At 32.8% G+C, this 23,374-nt stretch overlaps 2 protein-coding genes across 3 annotated transcripts in view; one reads left to right on the forward strand and one right to left on the reverse strand.

Annotated features, from left to right (window-relative positions):
* The window catches only part of LOC109095834 (transmembrane 6 superfamily member 2-like), an 11,773-nt gene extending 6,038 nt beyond the window's left edge, over positions 1 to 5,735 (forward strand). The window contains exons 6-10 of the mRNA XM_042719101.1: positions 154 to 290; positions 1,074 to 1,175; positions 1,252 to 1,344; positions 1,494 to 1,613; positions 3,735 to 5,735. Coding sequence (XP_042575035.1) covers positions 154 to 290; positions 1,074 to 1,175; positions 1,252 to 1,344; positions 1,494 to 1,613; positions 3,735 to 3,944 — 662 coding nt within the window. The 3' untranslated portion in view covers positions 3,945 to 5,735. The remainder of the gene's footprint in view (positions 1 to 153; positions 291 to 1,073; positions 1,176 to 1,251; positions 1,345 to 1,493; positions 1,614 to 3,734) is intronic.
* A 3,847-nt stretch (positions 5,736 to 9,582) lies between these two features.
* LOC109095835 (neurocan core protein-like) overlaps positions 9,583 to 23,374 on the reverse strand; it is a 70,505-nt gene continuing 56,713 nt past the window's right edge. For both annotated transcript variants that reach the window (XM_042719099.1, XM_042719100.1), the window contains 6 exons: positions 18,594 to 18,707; positions 15,267 to 15,425; positions 15,059 to 15,141; positions 14,716 to 14,860; positions 12,407 to 12,589; positions 9,583 to 10,833 (listed from right to left, as the gene is read on the reverse strand). In XM_042719099.1, coding sequence (XP_042575033.1) covers positions 10,736 to 10,833; positions 12,407 to 12,589; positions 14,716 to 14,860; positions 15,059 to 15,141; positions 15,267 to 15,425; positions 18,594 to 18,707 — 782 coding nt within the window. In that variant the 3' untranslated portion in view covers positions 9,583 to 10,735. The remainder of the gene's footprint in view (positions 10,834 to 12,406; positions 12,590 to 14,715; positions 14,861 to 15,058; positions 15,142 to 15,266; positions 15,426 to 18,593; positions 18,708 to 23,374) is intronic.

The raw sequence follows: 23,374 nt of genomic DNA on the forward strand, positions 1-23,374 counted from the left end.
TCAACTTCTCCAAACTAAAATCACAAACCAAATTTCAGCATTGTTTCTGATAAAAGTGTGACGCTCAGTAACAATGATGGAAAATGTGGACCCATCTGTAATCTCTGAGGTCAAACTCGGCTGTATATCAGTGCCTTTGTTTCTGTGTTTCAGGTAAATATGGAAAAAACCTCCTCCCTGCTTTCTGGAGAAACGCCCCTTCTTGCAGACAATCTGAAGTCCAAACCATATGGGCGGCGGCAAAGCTCTTCAACAGGCCGAGAGAGCTGTCAATCATTCCTGCAGACAAGGTGAAGTCCAGATGATTGACAGCACAGTATTGATTCAGTCCTATAAGATCCACTGATCAGAACTGAGAAACAAACATGTAAACCCGTACGGAAATTAACCATGGTTTTACCACAAATAAAAAAACAAGGTTAAAATACTTTTAATACAATAAAACCATGGTTAATTTTCATAAGGGAGGCAGTGTTAACCTTACAGTAGCGTTCAACACTGATTACTGTCACTTTCGAAATCCTTCATCGCTTGAATTAAGATTAGAATTTAATTTTAAAGCATTAAAAAAAGCCAACACAAAATCCAGACTTACTTTGAGATCATTCTGAGGTTAAATACAGATTTAAAATCATATCATAACAAGATATAGTTTAATAGATATGATGCAGTTTTTGAAATCAGAGCTATGACAGGAAACACTGGCATTGAAAAAAACAGTTAATTTTAAATAAAGCATATATATATACACACACACACCACACACACACACACACACACACACACACACAAAAACAGTTCTCGGATAAGCATGTGTGTCTCATATTTTAGTGCACTCAATGCAATCTATGAAAGACATCAATTAAATTTGTAATGTGTGAAAACATTCTGATGTAACCCCTTTTGTAACCGTTAACATTTTCATAAGTAACTGTAAATTAATGACACATTTTCTCTCAGTAACTGTGACAGATTACAGTTACATTTATTTTGTAATTACGTGATTCTGTTACATGTAACTAGTTACTCGCCAGCACTGGTAATGTGGAAGATGGGTTTGATGTGGTCTGTAGGTGGAGGTGGAGCAGAAGAAAGCGCTGCTGTTTCGTCCCACAGACCTGCTGCTTACGCTGGGCCTCATAGGAAGCATCATCTTCACTGCGTTCAGAGGCGTTGTAAGTATCTACACATCCATCCACGTGTCCGATTCTCCAGCCATTTATTCCAGCACTCACACTTTTTCTTCAACAGGTTGTTCTTGAATGTTCTCTGGATTTTTGTTTTACCTACATCTTCCAGTACGAGCCGTACATGAAAGACAGCGTCGGCTTTCCTAAAGTCACGGTGAGTCTGATGCACACTTGGGTACATTTAACATGCTACTAATGCTTTGAGATGCACTGATACTATATACTGACGTACTGAAAGAATGAAGAGACAGAGATATCACTGAGATGTAAACACGATGGACTGATGGATCTCGTGTCTTGTAGATGCTAGTGTTCCTCTTCTATGTTCTGCCGCTCCTGATGGCTTGTGTTTATGGGCTTCACGCTCCCGGATGCACATGGATGCTGGACTGGACTCTGGTTCTTGCAGGAGCTGTAGCTCAGGTACATATTCAGCAACCATTTAAACTATTGTCAACTAAACTATTAAAAATCCTTTTCGTTAACTAAAATAAATCTGATATAAAAACAAATAGAAAAATCTGATGAAAAATTGTGCATCTAACTGAAATTTAAGTTAACGCACTAAAATTACTAAAATAAAAAATTAACTCTAAATAAAAATGTAAAATATAAAAAAAGCACATAACAAATTTACCATTTCAAAAAATGTATTCTTTTTTTTTTACACTATAGTTAGTATATATATGTATATAATTACGCAAAATATTGCACAAAATATTAGCCAAAATTTAATGTTAAATATAAATGTATTTTTATTATAAATATAGAAATACAGTAATATTTAATATATATATATATACATATAAAACTGCATTTATATTAATTATATTAATACCATTATATTTATGAAATTAATTATAAAAATATAGAATGTTTAAATGTTTTTTTTTTTATATTTAAAAATGACAGATTGAATGAATACTAAAATGAATACTAAAATAATAAAAGATCATTCAAAATATTAATAAATACGTAGGGGCGATAATATCTTAATTGTTGTTTTAACAATGTGTGATTTGACATTATCAAATATATTGCAAAAACCAAACAAAACACCTTCAGAGAGTGCACGCATACATGATGTGATGAAGTCTAGTAGGTTAGATTAGTGCACGTGCGCATTTGCATTTTTTTCACTGCATGATTCAGTCTATTAAAATGCATTATAAAATTCAAGATATGGGGGCTTTATGTCATTTCATATAGTTAATATCACATATATAATATCACATATAGTTAATTCCTCCAAAAATCAGCATGATTACAAATGTGATATTGATTTTATACAACCTTTTAATAAACAAGAAGTTAATATTAAGAGACTCGGGGTTTAGACATCATATTTCCTGTTTTTGCTCTATTTCGACAACAAAAATAATTCCACAGCACTGTTTCGCATCTCTTAGCAACCTGACAGTGTGTTCCTGAATGAATCAACCATTTAAATGATGATTATCAAACCATTGAAATGATCCATCGATCACAAGTGACTCAGCATTATAACGGTGACTTGCTGCTGTGTAAAAAGTATCTTTTCATTTTTAAAAAAATAAAAATCAAATATCCATTTTAAAAAAAAACAATATAAAATAACACTATTAAACATATTAAATTTACAGTTATAAAACATTACATGTGCATGTGTAAATGCATGTTAAATGCATTCATGTCCTGCATTAAACAGTGTGTAAATGCGTCTAAATGCCACTTCAGATGCAGCTTGTGTTTCCTCTGCATTGCAAAGATGAATTTTGTTGATGATTTTATTTGCTTGATAACAGCCCAAATGTCTTATTATTCTAATTGATTGATTAAATGTGGGAATTCGACTCAAATGATGATGCACACTTTTAGAAAAAAGTGTGCACATTTTCATAAAAGGTACAAATCAGTTTAAACTTATTAGAAAAGATTAATTTCTATCACTGCTGTGAACTGACCACCACACAGAATACGAAGAATATCAAAGTCAGCTGTCCACAGTAGTCCTTAAGGCTACCAGCACAATAACACACAGCAAAATATCGTCTAATTATCGTTATCGATAAAATCCTGAAAAATATTGAGATATAATTTTTGTCAATATCGCACACTCCTAGCTGCCAGTCGTTCTGTGCAATCGGCAGAGCTGAATGTAAAATTTAACAAGCAGTGACTGGGTGATTGACAGCTAATATTAACCAATCAAAAATCTGCATTAAAGTTAAGAATGCAAAGCGGAAATATGTTAATATATAATTTGTAGTTGTGGTGCTCATTCATTTTCGGTGGGTGCTCCTAATATTTTAAAGTTGTAAAAAAGTTAATTTCGAGCCCTGCTGAATGGTTCTTGCGGAACCAAAAAACGGTTCTTCTATGGCATCGCTGTGAAGATCCTTTTGAGCACCTTTATTTTTAAGAGCGTAATCGCTTTTTTGCTGACTTTTTAGGACAAAAATGATGTTTACAATTCAGATCAGTGCCAATAAACACCCCCCCCCCCAATATTAGCCGAGATGATGACTGATAACTCATCTGTGTCTGTATGTGATGTTTGCATAGATGCAGTGGACTCACCTGGGCTCGTCTGTTCACTCGCGCACACCGTTCACCTACAGGATCCCCAGAGACGAGTGGAGGCAGGTGGTCACGCTGAACCTGCTGTACACAGCCGTGCCCGTCCTCCTCGCTGTCCGCTGCTACATGGACCAGACCTTCTTCATGAAGAGCGTTCCTCAAGAGCAGGCCAGCAACGGCAAGAAGAAGAATTAAAACATGCACATGCACGTGTCCTCTTTACAGGAGAGTGACGTGTTTCAGAAGAGAGACTGTGCTGTCAGCTGAAACCGGCAGGGATTATTTTGTAAATGCATCAATGTATCAGTGACTATATCTGTATCTGCCAATATTAGTGGTTTTGAAATGTCCAGCGAAGCCTTTCCGTCTGATTAGGCTGATCCCAGCTAACGGAAAGAAGTTCTAAGACGTTCCCATCAAGTTCAAACGTTCAAAACGTCCAGTTAAAAATGTTACGTTAATGGAACATTCCATTGTATCACTTTGCAACATTAAGGAAATGTTACTTTTGAATGTTCTATGAACATTCTAAATCAAGCAGTAACATTTTAAAAAAAGAAAAGACACTACAAAGTTCCATTAACGATACATAACTAAAGTTTTTGTGCAAACATTTTGATAACATTGTTAAAGACCAGAACATTTTTAACATTTTATTGATGTTACTGCAAGAACGGTTTTTTTTTCATAACATTAAGAGAACCTTTTCAGAACGTTCTGAGAACATTCCCTGCTATTATAAGCAGATACAAATATTTGGGCTTTTTTTTTTTTTTTTTCAATTCAAGCAATAAATTCTTTTTCTATTCTAGATTATAAAATATTTTTTCGTATATATTATATATTCGTAACAGTCATGCATTTTTTTATGGTCAGTATCAGTATGATTCAAATAATATTAGACAGATGCAGGATTTTATTTATTTTATTATAAGCATGGTACTGCTTGTGAAAACAAAAAAGGGCAAAACAGTATGGATTTGACATATTAATATTGACCATGACAAAATAATCGTTGGTTTATTGGTATCGACCAAAATGTCAGTCATCTGTTTTTCTTTTTCACTCGGTGTTTTGTAGCTTTGTTCAAGTGTAAAGTGTGTGAAACAGTTCAAACTACTGATCTCAGCCAGGTTTATCTCTGGTCAGTTGCTGAAATCTCAATCAATATGGACTCTGGACTAGTTTACATCACTCTCAGAGACGTTTGAAGGCCGTCGCCGCTCAGGGTGTGTCCTGATCGTGTCTGACTCTCTGTGTGTTTTGTAGTTTTTTACTGCGAGGACTGTATTTCATTCACTAGAATTATTTTTAACTAAGTATACGTTATTAAAACAATACCTGATTGGGTGAATCACACAAAAAAGACTTATCCGGGATGAGATATAGGATTGAAATTAAAAATGGTCTTGAAGTATAAAGCTACAAATGATGTCAAATGTACAAATATGACCTGAACATGTTCTTGGCAGATTCACTCAAATGTTCTGATGTTAATGATTTTCTGTGTTGTATAGTTTTTCCCCAACACTTTTCTGTGGTACGTGTGCTCTTTGCCTGTCATGATCCCTCATATCTCTTGTCTTGTGAAATTCGTTGTTTATTATTCTTCACGTTGGGCTCTAAAGGGAACGCCGGGGCACGAGTTCAGCGGGGAGATATTTATAGCATTGCAACACAGTGAAACAAGATTAATTTAATGATATAGACATGAACTGATCTGTCACATTTCTTCCTCGTCTGATCAAATCTCTGACCTTTGCTCTGTAGCTGATGACATCGTGTTGCTGGCCCAGTGATCTTTCACACAGATCAATGAACTGATTACATCACTTTTAACACTGTCTCTGGGATAAGATTATAATTGAATGAAATAATTTAGCCATTAAAAATCATGATGTCATGCTGCATTATTTAAAAGGGTGGGAATATTTGCTCTGACAATGATTTGATTTAATTCAATTGCGATTAAAAAGATGACATTTTGCTAATGTTCCCATTAAGTTTCCAATTAAATGTTCAAAACCTCCAGTTTTTAAATGTTTAAAAAAATGTTTTTAATAAATGTACATTAAGCAAACATTCCATTTTATAGTTTTGCAAATATGATGGGAGTGTCACTTTTGAATGTTCTCTAACCATCTTAGAAAACTAATAATCACCATTTAAATAAAGTTAGTTGAACATCCAAACTGAAATATGTTTTTTGCTAATGTTTTTTAAGAAAACAAACTTTATTAGGTAATGTAGTCTGACTACTTTTTGATCACTTTTGTAATAACTTGTTAACTGTAATTTCTTCTTTTTCATAACCGAGATACACTTAAAAAATGGAGCTTGAGCTGGTTTCTGCAACAAAATTGAATAAGAAAGGTAATTTAGACTCAATTCTTAGTTTATATCTCAGAATTCTGACTTTTTCTCGCAATTCTGAGAAAAAAAAAACTAATTGTGAGCTATATAAATTCAAAGAAAAAAGACAGAATTTTGAGATGTTAACCCAGAATTCAGAAAGCAGTCAGAAATTAAAAGATTTAAATGCAGATTTAAACTCAGTCAGAATTGAAAAAGAACTGTTTAGTAAAATGTTGCAATTACCTTTTTTATTTGATAATGACAGCATATTAAAATGATTTCTGAAGGATCATGTGACACTGAAGACTGAATGATGCTGAAAATTCAGCTGCGCATCACAGAAATAAATAAGCCTATATTTTAGCAGATATTCACACAGAAAACAACTATTTGACATTGTAATAAAACTGAGCAATACTACTGTTTTGCTGTATTTTTAATCAAATAAAAACCTTGATGAGCAAAGAGACTGTCAAATGTGTTTTTCTCAGCTCATTTTAACACTTTCGTTAACCAAGTTCTTACCCTTTCTCTACATGAGTGTGTGTGTTTATCCGAAGCTCTGATATGAATCAGATCAGTCTCTCTGGGCTAAAAATGTGAGCGCTGCCTTTGTGTGAGTCTCATAGATGGAAGAACAAGCCATTGCCCAGAAGAGAGACCTAAATATAGCAAACAATGAGAGTAACTTCAACACAATCAGATGAACAGAAGCTCAATCTGACCTCATGGACCCGAAGTGGGCGTCAGGATCAGACACAGAGACAGACAGCAGAACATGAGTCTGTAGATTATTATAGATATATAACACTGCAGAACAGAACAGATCCCACAGGAAATACAGATCACAAATAGTATGTTTCTGGCCTAAAAGTCGTGTTGGATAAAATGTCTGCTAAATGACTAAATTAGCAGATGAATGTGTGTCTGTGTGACTGCTGAGGCCTAAAATCACATAATAAATGTAAGCGAGTCCTAATAGAGAAATAGAGCAATAATGAGCAACACAACAGCACACTAAAATTAATCGTGTGTAAAGATTGCTGTCATGCACAGGCCTTTCAGACTACCAATCACAAATTTATATAATATATCACAACATTAGCATTTTTAGAATTGATTCCCTTATAAAATTAACAAAATGCATTAAGGAAACTTTAAAGTATTATTAATTTCAGTTGCCGTGCATTGAGAATAGAAATGCTTAAATTCAGTTTTAACACAAGGAAGCAGGTCACTCAAACAAAACAAATGAAATGACAGCAGTTTTGATCCAATCAGTTTTATTGTTGGTCTGTCTCGAGTTTAATAAAGAACAAAAACACATCAACAAACGCAAAGTGAAGCATAAAAACATCAAAGTTTGACCTCAGAAAAGCAGATTGATCTGAGCGATTCTCTCACCTGACGGCCGTTTTAATAAAGAGATCCAAACATATGCTCGTTATTGTGTGAAATACACATTTCAATGCCACTTCGGCTAGTTATTGTACAAAAACAATACTGAACAGGGTGATTAAATGTGATCAGATACTAAAAAAACTACTAAAAAATGTCAATAAAACGATCGTTAGAATAAATGAGTGAAGATGATTTATTTACAGAAGAAAGTGGATCTAAGCTCAGAGCAAACAGAAGAGTGATTTTATGAGTTATTCGTCATCATGTTCACTAAAGAGTACATGTTATAAATAAACACACAGAGCAAACAGACGATACTGAGAAGTATCAGTATCGTAACACAGTAACAAACACATCTGCTCCAAAACCTAGTGCATCCTAACTGAGACTGAACCTCACAAGTGAGAGATTCGGGAGCACTTCTGTGTGTTAAACGCCATTTGATTTCAAGAATTTGAAAACCTTGTATTTTAATAAAAAATAAAGCTAAATGGATAAAATAATGCATTAATTAGAATCAACTTTTTATCAACACTTTCCATTGTTTTTAACCTCATCCCACATATTACATTAGATTTAACTGAGCTTGTTGCAATGCATTCTGACATTTATCTTTCTATCAAAGTGATATTAAAAACCCTTAAGGAAGATGCATCTTTAAGTTGTCTAGTTAGGAAGCTCACTAGGTTTAGGAACAGATCCTGAACTGCAAAAAATGACTTTCTTAATCAGTATTTGTGTCTTATTTTTCCAGTACAAATATCTAAACATTCTTAAATCAAGACACAATTACTTGGGAAGCAAAATTACTTAAAATATTAAGTAAAATATTATTCAAATTAAGTGAGTTTATGCTTAAAAACAAGTAGAAATATGTGTCAGTGGTGTATAAAAAAAAGTAAATTTATTAATAAAACTCAAAAGGAAAATTGTAAGGTAATATTTTTTGTACTGAAATTAATTTATTCAAAATGTCTCATTTTAACTAAAAATTTTGAGATTAAGATTACTGAAATTTTTCAGAAAACAAGACTTATATTTTATTAAAATTAAAAGAGTTTATGCTTAAATATCCACAAATTAGGGAAGAAAAGTAAAAAATGTAAATTTTAGCATATATTTTCTCATTTTAATTATAAACTCACTTAATTTTGACACCTTTGTTTAGAAAATAAGACGTAACATCTTTGCTTCTGAAGTTACTGTAGCTTGATGTAAGAATGTTTAGATGTGTGTACTGGAAAAAACAAAACAAAAATACTATGAAACTCATTTTTGAGTCTCGTATGTAGTTTAAAAAACACTTAAAACTGCAAGAACAGATCGCACACAGAAACACATGCAGTTATCTCAAACACACACACACACACACACACACACACACACACACACACACACACACACACACACACTTACATTCTCTTGCACACACACGCACACACACACACACACACACACACACACACACACATACAGGAAGGACATCGAGACACATCGACAAGTAACCAAGCAACAAGCGTGTGAAATGAACTACAATTTAAAATGTGTCAGAACACAATTTGTAAAGTATGTGTTCATGCATAAACTTTTTCCTAGGCTCCGTTTTCTCTTTCAGGTCGATGTATTGATCTTTCCAAGCAAGTTAAACTGTTGACATGTTTATATGAAGTGACCTGAATGGTAATAAAACTGAGATCTGAAGGAAACTCTATCGCCCTCTTGAGGACTCAGTGTGTCTGTGTTTGTTTCTGTTCAAAGAGTCAAATCCTTCTGATTCAGATTCAAGACAACAGAAACGATTCATTTGAATCACGCTGAACACCGAGCACCTGTCAATCATCTCTGTTCCAGATCTTTCTGGTGCTTCATCACAGTTTATGTGAGAAGATAAATAAACCGATTCACTTACAAACTCGGTTTCAGTTCTGTTTTGCTCATATTTCACCCCATCATCAAAAAGAAATAAGAAATTACATTTTGCATAAAGCAGGGTTATTAAAGGTGAACTAAAACTAAAATTAAAAAACATGAATAAAAAACATTTTCATTGCTTGAAATAAATTTTAAGTGAAATATTTTTATTTATTTATTTTTTTTACAGCTGCCAAGGCAACGTTTTTCATTTTAATTTAGTTAAACTTGATGTACCAAAATAGCTCAAATTAAAATAAAACTTAATAAAAACACCACAACATTACTAAAACTAAGCACTTTAGATGAAAGTAATTTAACTAGGTATTTTAATGAAAACGGAAAATGCAAAAATATAAACTAATTGAAAATATTAATAAAAATAACACTGGTAAAAAGAACTTTATTTTAATTTTGACATTATTTTTACGACAATTAAATGTTACAATTAGCCATATAATATTAATAATAATATATTCAAATTGCAAAGTCAATTTAAAAGTATTAAGTATATTTCATGGAACCATTTATTAATGCTAAATTTATCATCAACTTTTTTTCTGGGCAGGACGATTTTTAATCCTCCATCACAATGATGAGAACAGGATTTTATTAATGTTTGGATATTTAATTTAAAAGTAAACGTGATTTAATTATCATAATGCAAAAAACACAAAATTAAAAATCAATGATTTTAAAAACAGGCTTAATTTCCTTTATGAAAAATATAATTTCGTATGTTTTTTTCTTTTCATTTTGGTCTGAAATGTGAGCTGAAAGTTGCTTTTCTTTCATGAAATTCACTCATTTATGAACGATTCTAGTCCAACATTTCATTTCAAGTTAAAGAGTTGCAATTTAAACCAAATCATCAGCAAACACTCAAAACGAAGACAAAGTAAAGCCTCATGGGTAAAAAGAATTCATTATTGTGCCATTCAAAGGCTTGAAGAGTGCCTTATTTCATGAATATGAATCGTTTTGGGCAGTTTGGACATTCAGTATTTCATTAAAGCATTACATCCAAAATATCTAAAGCCGAACAAATATGAGCATGAGCTACTAGAGCCTGCACCTGCTGCGAGAACAAATTAATACGACTTTTCTATGAAGATGAAGAGTCACCATCCATCTGCGTGAAATAACTGATAAAAAAAAAAAATTCTAATGAAGGTGTGAACGGAGGGTTAGTGAAAGCTAAATAAACAGCGGTAAAAAAAGAACGATTATTTCGGTCCTTTCCGTCTGCTGTGTTTCCTCTGTCATGGAAACACAGGAACAGATGTCATGACCCCTGCTTTTAGCCCCGCCCCCGTGGCTTAATCCCGCCCCCTGTGCCCCGATCCGTGTCTCCGGTGTCGTCGATGCTCGCGCCGAGATCTGTGGTGTTGCCGACGGTAACGGTGAGATCGCCGTGCTGGAGGGAAACAAAACGGTCACATGACTACATCTGATTTGCATTTAACATTTGGTTTGCAAGGGTTTACATTTGATTGTTCATGTTCTATTGTTCAAGTTAGAAGCAAGTAATAACCAATTAATTTAACACTTCTGACTGTACTTACGGCATATTTAATACTTTTACAACCATAATATTACCATTCAAAATATATTAAAATGAACATTTGGTTAGATGCAAAATAGTTTTTGTCCACAAGTCAAGTCAAATGCACTTTTCTCAATACACACTGTTTCAAAGCAGAAAATCTTGATGTTAAGGTTTATAATATCTTAATATCTTCATGTTTTATAGTTGCATTTAACAGATTAGAGCTGTGTGAAAATATAATTCACATTTTGTGATGATAAAAGCAATCAAGCCGTTGAAATGTGCTGTATAGTATACTGTATCTACGCTGCAAAAGATGATTTCTTGCTCATTATTTTTGTGTTGTTTTCCAGTACTATATCTACAAATATCTAAACTTTCTTAAATCAAGATACTTAAGAAGCAAACTGACTTAATGCATATTAATGCATCAAAATGAAGTGTTTTTGCTTAAAAGAAGAAAAATATCTCCTAATGGGGTCAGAAAAATTATCTGGTTTTCACTTTGGAAGATTTTTGTTGTTGTTTTGTTTTAAGTATAAACGTCAGCAAGACTGAACATCTTAAGTAATTTTGCTTCTTGAGTAAATGTGTCTTGATTTATGAACTTGTACTGGAAAAAAAGACTAAAATACTGAGGAAGAAAATCATTTTTAATAGTTTATGTGAATAAAGTTGTACATTGTGTGACAAAATAAAACAATAAATAATATATATTGCTTTGTGTGGGTGTATGTATGCAGAAAAAGTTGGGTATATATCCAACTATATATAAAGTGCAATGCAATAATACAATTCACATTTTTGTGGCGATTTATGTGACCCTTGAGCACAAAAGCAGTCAGGTATATTTGTAGCAATAGACAACAATACATTGTATGGGTCAAAATTATTGATTTTACTTTTATGTCAAAAATCATTAGGATATTAAGTAAAGATCATGTTCCATGAAGATATTTTGTAAATCTCCTACCGTAAATATATCAAAACTTAATTTTTGATTAGTAATATGCATTGCTAAGAACTTCATTTGAACAACTTTAAAGATGATTTTCTCAATATTTAGATTTTTTTGCTCCCTCAGATTCCAGATTTTCAAATAGTTGTATCTCAGACAAATATTGTCCTCCTAACAAACCATACATCAATGGAGAGATTATTTATTCATATTTCAGATGATGTATACATCTCAATTAAAAAAAGGACACTTATGACTGGTTTTGTGGTTCAGGGTCACATATGAACAATCACAGAGATGAGATTTGTTATACAGTATGTACTGTATGTGCCCAGGTAAAGTCGGTTGTAGTATACATGCATCTTTTAATACATAATACTTTTATGATTTACATTTTCAACGATATGACAATAAAGCAGGTACTACTTTAGTATTTTTAAGGTTCACATTCATCAAAAAGCAGATCAGTGTTTTGAGACTCACATTTAGTGCAGATGATCTTGGGTCTTTCCCAGGTCCCGTCGGGTCGGCAGCGGACAGTCGGGATGTGTCTCTGGAAGAAGCCGTCGGCGCACTGGTACCGAACCACCGCGTGGATGTCGTAGTGTGAACGTCTGCGGCCCACTAGAGAGGCGTTATCGACGGCCGGCGGAGTGCCACACATCACTGCAAACACACAGACACATCATAGATCATAAACCATCAGTGCTTGTCTAACTGAACTGATCCTTAACATGCAAAACCTTTAAAATAAAAATTTGACTCACAACATAAATGTTTTTCATGTCAGAATATCAGCCGATTTGTATCCCATTATTTAACAGCATTACATTTTATGAAGCGAAATAATAATTTTGGTTAATTCTGATTATTACATTAAATGTAATTAATTATAATTAAATTTATTTTTAAACATAAGTAATAAATATCATTTAGTGCATATTTAATTGTTAATTAATAAACATATTTTAATTTATATTTAATTATAAACTAAATCATTTACTTTTCTAAATATAATTTAATTCATAATTAATTAAATATAAATATAAATAATTTTTTTTACAATTATTTGAATGTAAATTAAATTACCCTTACACATTTATAGTTAATTATAAACATATAAACATACATTATTTTAAAATATAAATTAAATTTTTTTTATATTTAAATATAAATTGATTAATATAATTTAATTTGTATTTAAATATACATTTAAAAATGTAATAATTTTTTTTTTTTAATACAGATTTATAAAGTAGCAAGGTTGAAATAGTGTGCTTTAGGGTTACTGATAAATATTGGCACAATGCAAGACGGTAAGCACATTTGATCATAGGGTTGCAAAGAGAATTGCACCGAGATCAAAAGCAGAAATGGTAGTTGCCTTCAAAAGATGTTGGTTTTTAAAAGCGGATATGCAAAATGTGCCAATAAAATAAGCAGTTAAGAGCATGATTAAAACAAACAGGTCAAAAAACTAAAGTTCTCGTGCATTTCATATTTTGTTCTTTGGCAAGCTACAATAAAGGCTTTCGTTTTTTCACCTGACTCTATAATGTTCTGATTTTTGCCTAATTGCATGCAAAGTAACCAAAATTTGTACAGCCTTTACAAAACACATCCATGTGTCAAATTTTTTGCATGCACATTCATAACCCCAAATGAGAAAAAAATCTCAAATTTTCAATAAGAAATAGTTCAACCAATGTTTCAAGGAAATCGAATGCAGCTCACATTCGCAATCGACCACAGACAAACCTTTATTTTGTTGAGCACTAATCTGAACAAAAGGGAAAATACGATTTTTTTAAATGTTAACCTTTTCAATTTAAATGAAATTAAATCCTGCATTCCAGGCACAAACGCTCCGTCTCCAGACAATGAGCCTGGTTTCCATAGACAGGAAGCCACCGGCCGTAAATCTGTCCTCTGGCGTCGAGATCCTGGATGTGCCACAAAGGACAGCATCGTGGGAAATGTAGTGCAGACCCCAGAGCTTAAACCCACAGTCTGAGCCTCTGAATACTGAGACCTCATTGTGTGGAGCACTGAAAGACGGAGTTTAGTCTCTCATTCAAATCTATTGAGACGCCACACAGAGCCGATGAAGCAGGACTGAGGTGCGATATGAGACATGAGGAATCAATGGACACATCAAAACACGTTTAGTCTGTGTTACTGCCGAGAAGATGACAGTCAAAGTGACACTGAGATGTTCGTGCGGTTTATTAAGTGCAGCTCACACACACACCCAGGATGATCGATAACCACTTAAACTGGAAAACACGCTCAGTTCTGAGATGTGTGTCAGTGAAGTGAGTGTTGGACGATGCATTTAAGCTTTAAAGGGTCAGAGAAGATTACTGGCTGCTAATCTGTAAGATTAAAATCTGTAAAATAGTGAAATATTATTACAATTTAAAACAGCTGTTTTCTAAGTGAATATCTGTTAAAATGTAATTTATTTCTGTGATGCGCAGCTGTATTTTCAGCATCATTACTCCAGTCTTCAGTGTCACATGATCTTCAGAAATCATTCTAATATGATGATTTGCTGCTCAAGAAACATTTCTGATTATTATCAATAAGGTTGAACACAATTGTGCTGCACAACATTTTTGCAGAAACTGTGGTAAATTTTATTTTTCAGGATTCACAAAAGAGTACAAAGTTCAAATGAACAGCATTTAATTGAGATAGAAATGTTTTCGAACATTACAAATGTCTTTACTGTCACATTTGATCAATTTAATGCATCCTTACTGAATAAAAGTATTAAAAAAGTCTCTCACCGGTTCCTTTCTTGCAGACGTAGGGTAGATTGTAGTTGCAGGGCACGTCGTTCCATTTGCCGTCCTCTCTACTGATCATCACCACACAATCCTCTCCGCCCGCGAAGAAGTTATCCGGCTGATTCTCACGCCAGTTCTCGTACACCTGAGAGACGAACACACAATGTCAAATTATTACAAATGAGGGAGTCTGGAATAAGAACGTGCACGGGAATCTGAATGGAATGAACAAAGCACATTAACAGTCAGATTGTTGCATGCAGTGAGTAAAACAGTTTGAGTTTGATTTCATCACAGTCTACAGGTGAAGGTTCGAGTGATGTTTCATTTAAAAACGACTCACAACATCCATTGCATCAGTCCACTGGAAATCCTCCTCCACTGTACGATCATTCAACCCGATCCAGACGTTCTCATGACCCAGACCTAAAAAACAACAGAGTTTTTAATTATTTTATATAAGTTTTTTTTTTTTAATATTATTTGTATTAATTTATTAATTTACTATATTTATTTATTTTTGGATCGAGGCTCTGCATCTTGTGACGGACCGTTAAGGAAGTCCTGCTCCATGGAGGAAGTGATGCTGGTCAGGTGACTGCTGTGCTCCCTGCAGTCCTTCTCTGCGTCCTCCCAGGTGTGTCTGCGTGGAAACAGACGATAGCAGTGACCGTGAAACTTCTTCCAGCCGTGTTCACAGCCCTCTGTGTCTGCAGACAGGAAATGACATCACCGACAGAGATGTTATAGTTCGTTAAAACTAAAATGAAAACTTCTAAAGAAAAGTGTTACATGAAATAAAATAAATATTAACTGAAATAAAATATAAAATAACTTTATACTGCAAGGTCAACATTTGTCACCTTGGGGATGAAAAATAAAAAATACAGAAGCTTGTTTCAGCCACAGGATAGAAAATTAAAAAGGTAATTGCGACTTCTTATTCCACAATTCTGACTTTTATTTTTATTTTTTTTAATTACAAGTTTATATTGTGCAATTCCAATTTTATCTCTTAAAATTCTTAAACTTAAAAAAAAAAAAAAAAAAAATTAAATAAATTAAATTAATAAATATATATATATATATATTAATAAAAAAATTAAATAAAAAAACAGAATGTAATGAGATGTAAACTCAGAATTCAGAGGGACAAAACGCAGAGTTGCAACTTGTAAACTCTTAATTGTGAGAATCTTTATTTTTATTTCCTGCAATTCTGAAAAAAAAAAAAAAAAGTCTTATTAGTGAGATAAAAGGTTATGGCTTCCATAAAAACAACTACAACTAAAACTGAAATGAATGAATAAATTAATCTGAAGCAACAGCAACAACAACAACAAATAATGAATAAAAATGTCAAAAACCCATAAAAATAAAACTAAAATTAAAATGATAAAAAAAACGAATTCTAAATATTAATAAGCTACATTATATCAATGATACTAAAACACACTGATATACACAGTATCGCCATCATACTTTTTCTAAACAAGCGTCAGGAATGTTTTCATATGCATGAATCATTTCACCTCTTTGGTTTTATTATTATGCATTCCCATAATCCATCTCTGCGCTCGTGATTCTGCGGTTCCATCAGATTAACATTCATCAAATCATTAAAAAGCCCTGAGAACTCAGTCTACCTGCAGTGTGTGTGCGAGTTGTGTGGTTAAATCTGAATGAAGGCCACCAGGGACCTGCTATTAAAGCAGCACACAGATGTAATTAAGTCTCTATCAGTGGAGGGGGCGGAAGAAACACTGAACACCACGGTCGAGCAAGTGTGGATAATCAGTGTGGGATAATGTACAATCAGCCTGTCATTACTGCAAAATAAACCCACCGCAGGGTCTCGTATCACCCAGATAGGGTTTATTTTGTGATAATGACCAGCTGACTGCACATGATCCTGCTTATTATATGAATACTTATAAAATAAACAACATTGATATGACTGTAAATGATTTATTATGTGAGAAGAAAAAGAGTGTGGAGTGACATGAGAGACATGAAACTAAAAAATATATAGTGTCATTATAGACAGCAAAAAATTATCTTTTAAAGATTTTTTTTTTTTTTGAGTAAAATAGACCATTTTCAGTTACTGTCACGCTGTATTGGAATCATCTCAGATTAAACACAAATATCCAATGGACTGTGAAACGAATGGCCATCAGCTGCAGACGCTGTCTAAATCTCTACAGCATCATAACTATGATGAAGCATCTACCAAATAATGCGTCTGATACAGTGTTGTGACATCACACTCGTGTGTAGCAGTTCTGTGCCATTATTAGCAGTAATGCATCATCGTTAGAGTTGCTGTCGTCATGGGATGCAGAGGAGGGTGAGCGATGCTCATGAGTCTGCAAAACCACTGAGATGAACGCCACAATGTGTTACAGAGATAGAGAGAGAGAGAGAGAGCAAGAGAGAGAGAGAGAGAGAGAGAGTGGTCAACATGCACAGCACAATTCTGAGACACTGACAAACAATGTAAAACACTTATGAGAGGAATGAAAAGACCTGGCAGAACTCGCAAAAGCTTGTTTTCCTTGCCGATATTACTAGCTGACTCCATCAGTATTGTTATTGTACTTTATTTGACTGATTTTGTATATGCAGTATATTAATTTAAATGATTTTTGCACAGTGCGAATATGCATATGCAATATATGCAAGATATTATTGCATATGAAATATATTAATTTGACAGATTTTTGCATGCGAGTATGCATTTGCAATATATGCAAGATATTGCTGCATATGCAATAAATTAATTTGACTTATTTTTTGCACAAATCAAATATACTTATGCAATTCATGCAAGATTTTGCATAGCCATTATATTAATTTGGCTGATATTTGCACAATGTAAATATGCATATATGCAATAAATGCAAGATTTTACAGCATATGCAGTATATGAATTTGACTGACATTTGCTTAATGCAAATATGCATATGTGATATATGCAAGATATTACAGAATATTGCATATGCAATATATTAATTAGATTTTAGCACAATGCATAATATGTTGATTTGACTTATTTTTGCACAATACGAATATGTATGCGTGATATGCAAGATATTACTGCATACTGTGTAAATATACAAAATATATTAATTTGACAGATTTTTGCACATTGTGAATATTCAATATGGGAAAAATTTTAATTTGACATTTTTTGGACAATACAAATATGCATATTATTTGCATACTTCATATGCAATGCAAAATGCATGTGCAATATATGCAAAAATGACTGCATATTGTATATGCAATATATTAATTTGACAGATTTTTGCACAATGCTAAAATGCATGCACAATATATGCAAGATAATACTGCATCAGCAATTTATTAATTTAGTAAATAAGTAAAACAATGCACAGTAAAGCAAGTAATATTAGCAAATAAAAACTTTGGCATACAAACAGAATTTAAGTATGCAGTGAAGGTGTTTCTGAAATCTCCCACCTTAACCAGATAAAATGTGCCTAAAACCCTTTTAAAACCAGCCTGACAGCTTGGTGAGCAAAGCTTTGCAACAAGGATAACCTTCATCTTAAAGGTGAAGACCTCCGAAGACATCACAATGATTGACAGGAAAAGAGTGTTTCTGATTGGCTAAAAGGTCTGGGCCACTCCCCTTTTCTCCTCAGGACCATCTCAGAGCCACTGATTTCACTAATACTAGAGATATTTCATGTGGGCTGCTCCTTTAGAAGCACCTTTAGGCTGGTTTAAGAGCTTAAATATTAAAGCTTGCTTCAATTTGACTGGAATGTGTGTCGTGTTGCGGGAAAGGATCAGACAGAGGGATGTTTGCAGATGTTTTCCGAGCTCATGTTCAGGCTCGGGCGTCTCACCTCTCTCACATCGGTCTCCGCTGTAACTCGGCAAACAGAGGCACACAAACGAGTCCTCTTTATCGATACAGGTGCCGCCATTCTCACAGGGGTTCGACTGACACTCATCCACATCTGAAATATGAAACAGTCATCACAGAGTCAGAAAGCATCACTGTGTCCCAGAGCAAAACTACTTCTGAGCTCTTCTGTTTAAATATTAATTTGCTCTCAAACAATTCTCCCAAAGTTCCCTAGTAGAAATAAATTACACACATTCAAATTATTTGGGTCTGTAAATACACTGACTTCAGCAAACATCTGCATACATATGGATATTAATATATACAAGCTCAATTTGTTGTTATTGTAAACTAAAACTACAGTATTAAAAAAAAAAAAAAAAACTTTTTGGTACACTGTAAAAAATACAGCTCATTACACACGATATCATCCATTTATTTTTATGGACATTTCTATTTAACTCTAAAACACAATGCAATGAAATGTAAAATTCAAAATACTGAAAAAACCTGTAAAAAATAAATACAGAAAAATTCCTTCAAATTTGACAGTATATCACAGTCTCTTTGACGAAGAGTTCGAACCCTTTTGCCGAACTTTTTTCCTCCCTTTCAAATCTCATATCACATCGGAAAGGCATTTATCTTCAATAGAAATTAAGAAAATAGTCAAAAAGTTGTGGAGAGGGCTTTATTTTCCCACTAAGGTGGCATCCATTTAATAATTTGAATCAAAATTATAATTTACACTCAATACGTTATTACTGCGCACTCTTTTATAATGTACTACAATACTGAGATGCACATAACTGCCACTATTTGCATAAAGCAGTATAAATAACAGAACATCCTGCTACTAAAAACTAATAAAAATGCCAAAAACACAAAATAACTAAACGGTTAACTAAAGTAAATAATCTAATAAAATCTAATTCAAAATTTGAACAAAAACCACAATAATATGCTAAAACAACACTGGAATATAGAGCACATTTCAGATAAACTGTTGTATGTTGTTTTTAGAGTGTAACAGAATTAATCACTGTCCTGTCAGGGTCACTGCATGGAAAAGAGCAGGTCTGGAGCAACATGAGGGTGAACGCTGTAGGACTGTAGATCATAGAGCAGTAATATCTGGGTTAAAGCGAGTAGACAGTGAAAGCATAGTTTAGCATCTGTCACAGGCCTGTGTAAGCGCTTTACAGCTCCATACAGGATTACTCAGCAGCAGATCTGGAGACTGTTTATAGGACATTAACGCAGACGCTTCCCAATATAGCAAACACTTCTGAGGCTCGGCGTTTGTCAGGCTTGCAAAAAAGTTGTCATCAGAGGAGCTTGAAAAGATAAAGTGGGAAGTCTTAAAAGTTTGTGTAACGCGTCAGTCACAAAGTCCCAAACTGCTGCTCGTGAACTTCTTGAAGTTTTTAGGCTTTAAGTGGATATCAGACGAGCAGAGGATCATGGGAAGGCTTTATTCTGAGCTCAGGTTGTTTTAAGAAACTTAATGCGTTGCGGATTTGATCGTCGTGTTCATCGCATCATTTCATGGGGCTTTAAAAGTGACTGGAAGAAAATTAGTCTCAAGAAGCCTCTCAAGATCATATCTGGGTCATATTTCATCATTAAAGTAATTAACTATTATACTTATGTAAATTATGACATACAGCAAAACAAAGACACTTTAATATTAAGTGGATTTTCCAATCATGTTTTTCAGTAATGATAGACGTTATTTTCATTACAATTATGGATCTCTCCACAAGGTGTAAAAATAAATATACATATATTTTTATATTTTTAATTATAAAGTAATTATGTTTAGGGGAGCATTTGTTGTACTGCCTTTGATTTTTATTAAATAAAAAATAATTGATTTACATATTTGAATAATATATTGATTTTATATTCAATTTAAAATCCACTGTATACCAGATATTTTTACTGTAATACAGTAATTTTTACTACGAAATCTAATGAGCCACTGAGGCAAAAAAAAAGGAATTATTTAAGAATTACAAAATTAGAAAGTAAAAATCTACCTTAAAAGGCATAAAAAACTATCCACAAAAAAAATGTGATAGTAAAAACACTTTTCTTCTTTACACAAAACAGAACTGATAAAAAATGTATTTATTATTTTTTTAATACATAAAATTATATATATATATATATCTTAATAAATAAATTACTAATTAATAATCTAAAAATGAGTATTCATATCATTATTGATGAATATTCATATTTTTTATTAATAATAAATATAAAATAACAACAACTAAAACTAAGTAAAATAAATTAAAAATAATAAATACTAAAAAGACATTAAAAAATTAAGAAAAAAGTCGAAACACAACAAAACTAAAACAGAAAATCTAAAAATAAGATCTAATAATGAATAAACAATAATAAATAAAGCACAATATTAAATTCTCTTTATTGTAATACAGTTATACATTAATTAATACATTATTATAAATTACATATAAAAAGAATATCCATATTATTATTGATTAATATTCATAAAAATAAGTAAAATAAATAAAATGTATAAATACTAAATACTTTGAGTAAAGCACAAAAATAAATGCAACTGCTTTATGTAAAGAAATGTTTACACTTTTTATAACTTTTTATAACTATAATAAAATAATGTTTGAAAAGATTCACCTCTAAATATCACATTTAACAAGTGTGCAGCGCTTGACCATTGTACACTTGATTTCCACGATCAGTCATGTTGATATTCATCAGTAAAAAGGAAAAGCAGCTACTGAGGTCATATCCTGTTTCTTAAAGACTCGCAAGGTTCTTCTGCTCTTCATGAATATTTGAATCGGCTCATGCATTATGCAGATGATTTCACGTTGAGCCTCTGAAAGTGCTGTGTATCTACATGAGCTCCAGTTCCCCATCACTGCTCTGTTTAACATCTCAGTCATGAAAACAAATCATACTGCAAATGTACAGTATATACATCCTCATCTTTTACTCGCTCTGTGGTTTCTTTCTTCTGCTGAACACTAAGGAGACATCATTTCCACACAATGAGAGCGAATGCAGACAGACACCGTCATCTTCTTTTGTGCTTCACAGAAGAAAGACAATCATAAAGGTGAGCGATGAACTATTGTGCTAAAATATCTACTAGAAACGTTTGTTACCAGCCCAACATGCTAATTTAAAGCAATTAGATTTGTCATTTAATCATAATAAAAACTCAAAGTGAGTTAGCATTGGCCTTCATCTCACTGTTGTCATTACTGTCTCAGAACACACTGCAGTAAATGTGAAGAGGTCAATATAAACCTGTCAGCCTTCCCCTGACCTCTGACCCCCAAACGCCTACCCTCGTGTCTCACATGATGGACTGCTTGACCTCTGACCTCAGTATTGACTTCTGTGTACATGACAGCTGGGCCAGAATCCTTCTCAATAACTGGATTTGTTAAACACAGAGGCGTTATTCAGAGAAAATGCTTAAACTCTTACTGGGTTTTTGTCAGCTTAAATGATTAAAAATAGTTTGCAGTAATTTACATAAAATAAAATATTAGAGTAGAGGGGAAAAATTTAAAATCAAATGTAGAAATGTTGCCATGGCAACTGACCAAAATAAGTAAAAAACAAACAAACTAAAACTTAAAAATAAAGCTAAATAAAAATATAAAAAAAAACATCAAAACTAAAAAAAAGACAAAAGCACATAAAGTGACTAAAGCTTAAACTAAAATCAAAATGAAAACTAATTAATAAAGAAAATAAAAATAAAACAAAATATAAATAAATAAAAAAATAAAAACAAAAGCTACAATAAATAAATAAAATAACACTGAAATGTACTACACTGTACTGGGTGATCATTTGTGTCTATTTTCATTTTTCCTAAACATCTCAAAATATAAATAAAAAATAAAATGAAAATAAAAATATTCTAACATTGTTAGGTAAAAAATGTTAGCCTGAATGCACTGTAAGTCGCTTTGGATAAAAGCGTCTGCGAAATGCATAAATGTAAATGTAAATGTAAATAACATTTTCCTCTAATTATTAATGCAGATTTCAGTAACAAGAATATGATATTAAAATCAGAATCTACAACATTTATACATCCACACTTTCTTTTGTAACAGCGAAGTTGAATGATTTTTAAATGGCCTTTCCAGTTCTTCATAATTACTGGTTAAGGACTGAAAACAAAAAATCATATTCTAGACATTTTGGTGTGAATTACTCTTTAATAGATTAAGGATTCCCAGACATTTTGGTTTATGTAATTTCATAAAGTTTCCAGATATCAGTGGCAACTGAAGGACTGTTAAATCATTTATAGAGATACACAAAGCAATCTCAGTTCTCCAAAAATAAATCACTATTTTAAAGTTTTCCAAGACCTGGGAAACATGAGCTCCTTGTGAAATCAGGCTTTGCTATTTAAAGACAGTCTTCTGTTTTTACACTTCTTTATAAAAAGTAAAGGGCAAGTGGACAGACTGTACAAGATTAAACACAGCACAGAAGGTTCATGAATTCTCCACTGACACTTTGACCTGCTACAAACTATCAACAACAATTACACATCCACTTATCCTAGTGTGTACAGAAACATTTCTGTCAAGGGTTTTAAAGGAACAGTTCACCTAAAAATAAAAATTTGCTAAAAGCTTATTCACCCTCATGTCATCCAAGATATGGATGAGTTTGTTTCTTCATCATATTTGGAGAAATGTAGCATTGCATCAGTGTCTCAGCAATGGATGCTCTGCAGTGAATGGGTGC

The sequence above is a fragment of the Cyprinus carpio genome, chromosome B2, assembly GCF_018340385.1.
Source record: "Cyprinus carpio isolate SPL01 chromosome B2, ASM1834038v1, whole genome shotgun sequence".
Lineage (NCBI taxonomy): Eukaryota > Metazoa > Chordata > Actinopteri > Cypriniformes > Cyprinidae > Cyprinus > Cyprinus carpio.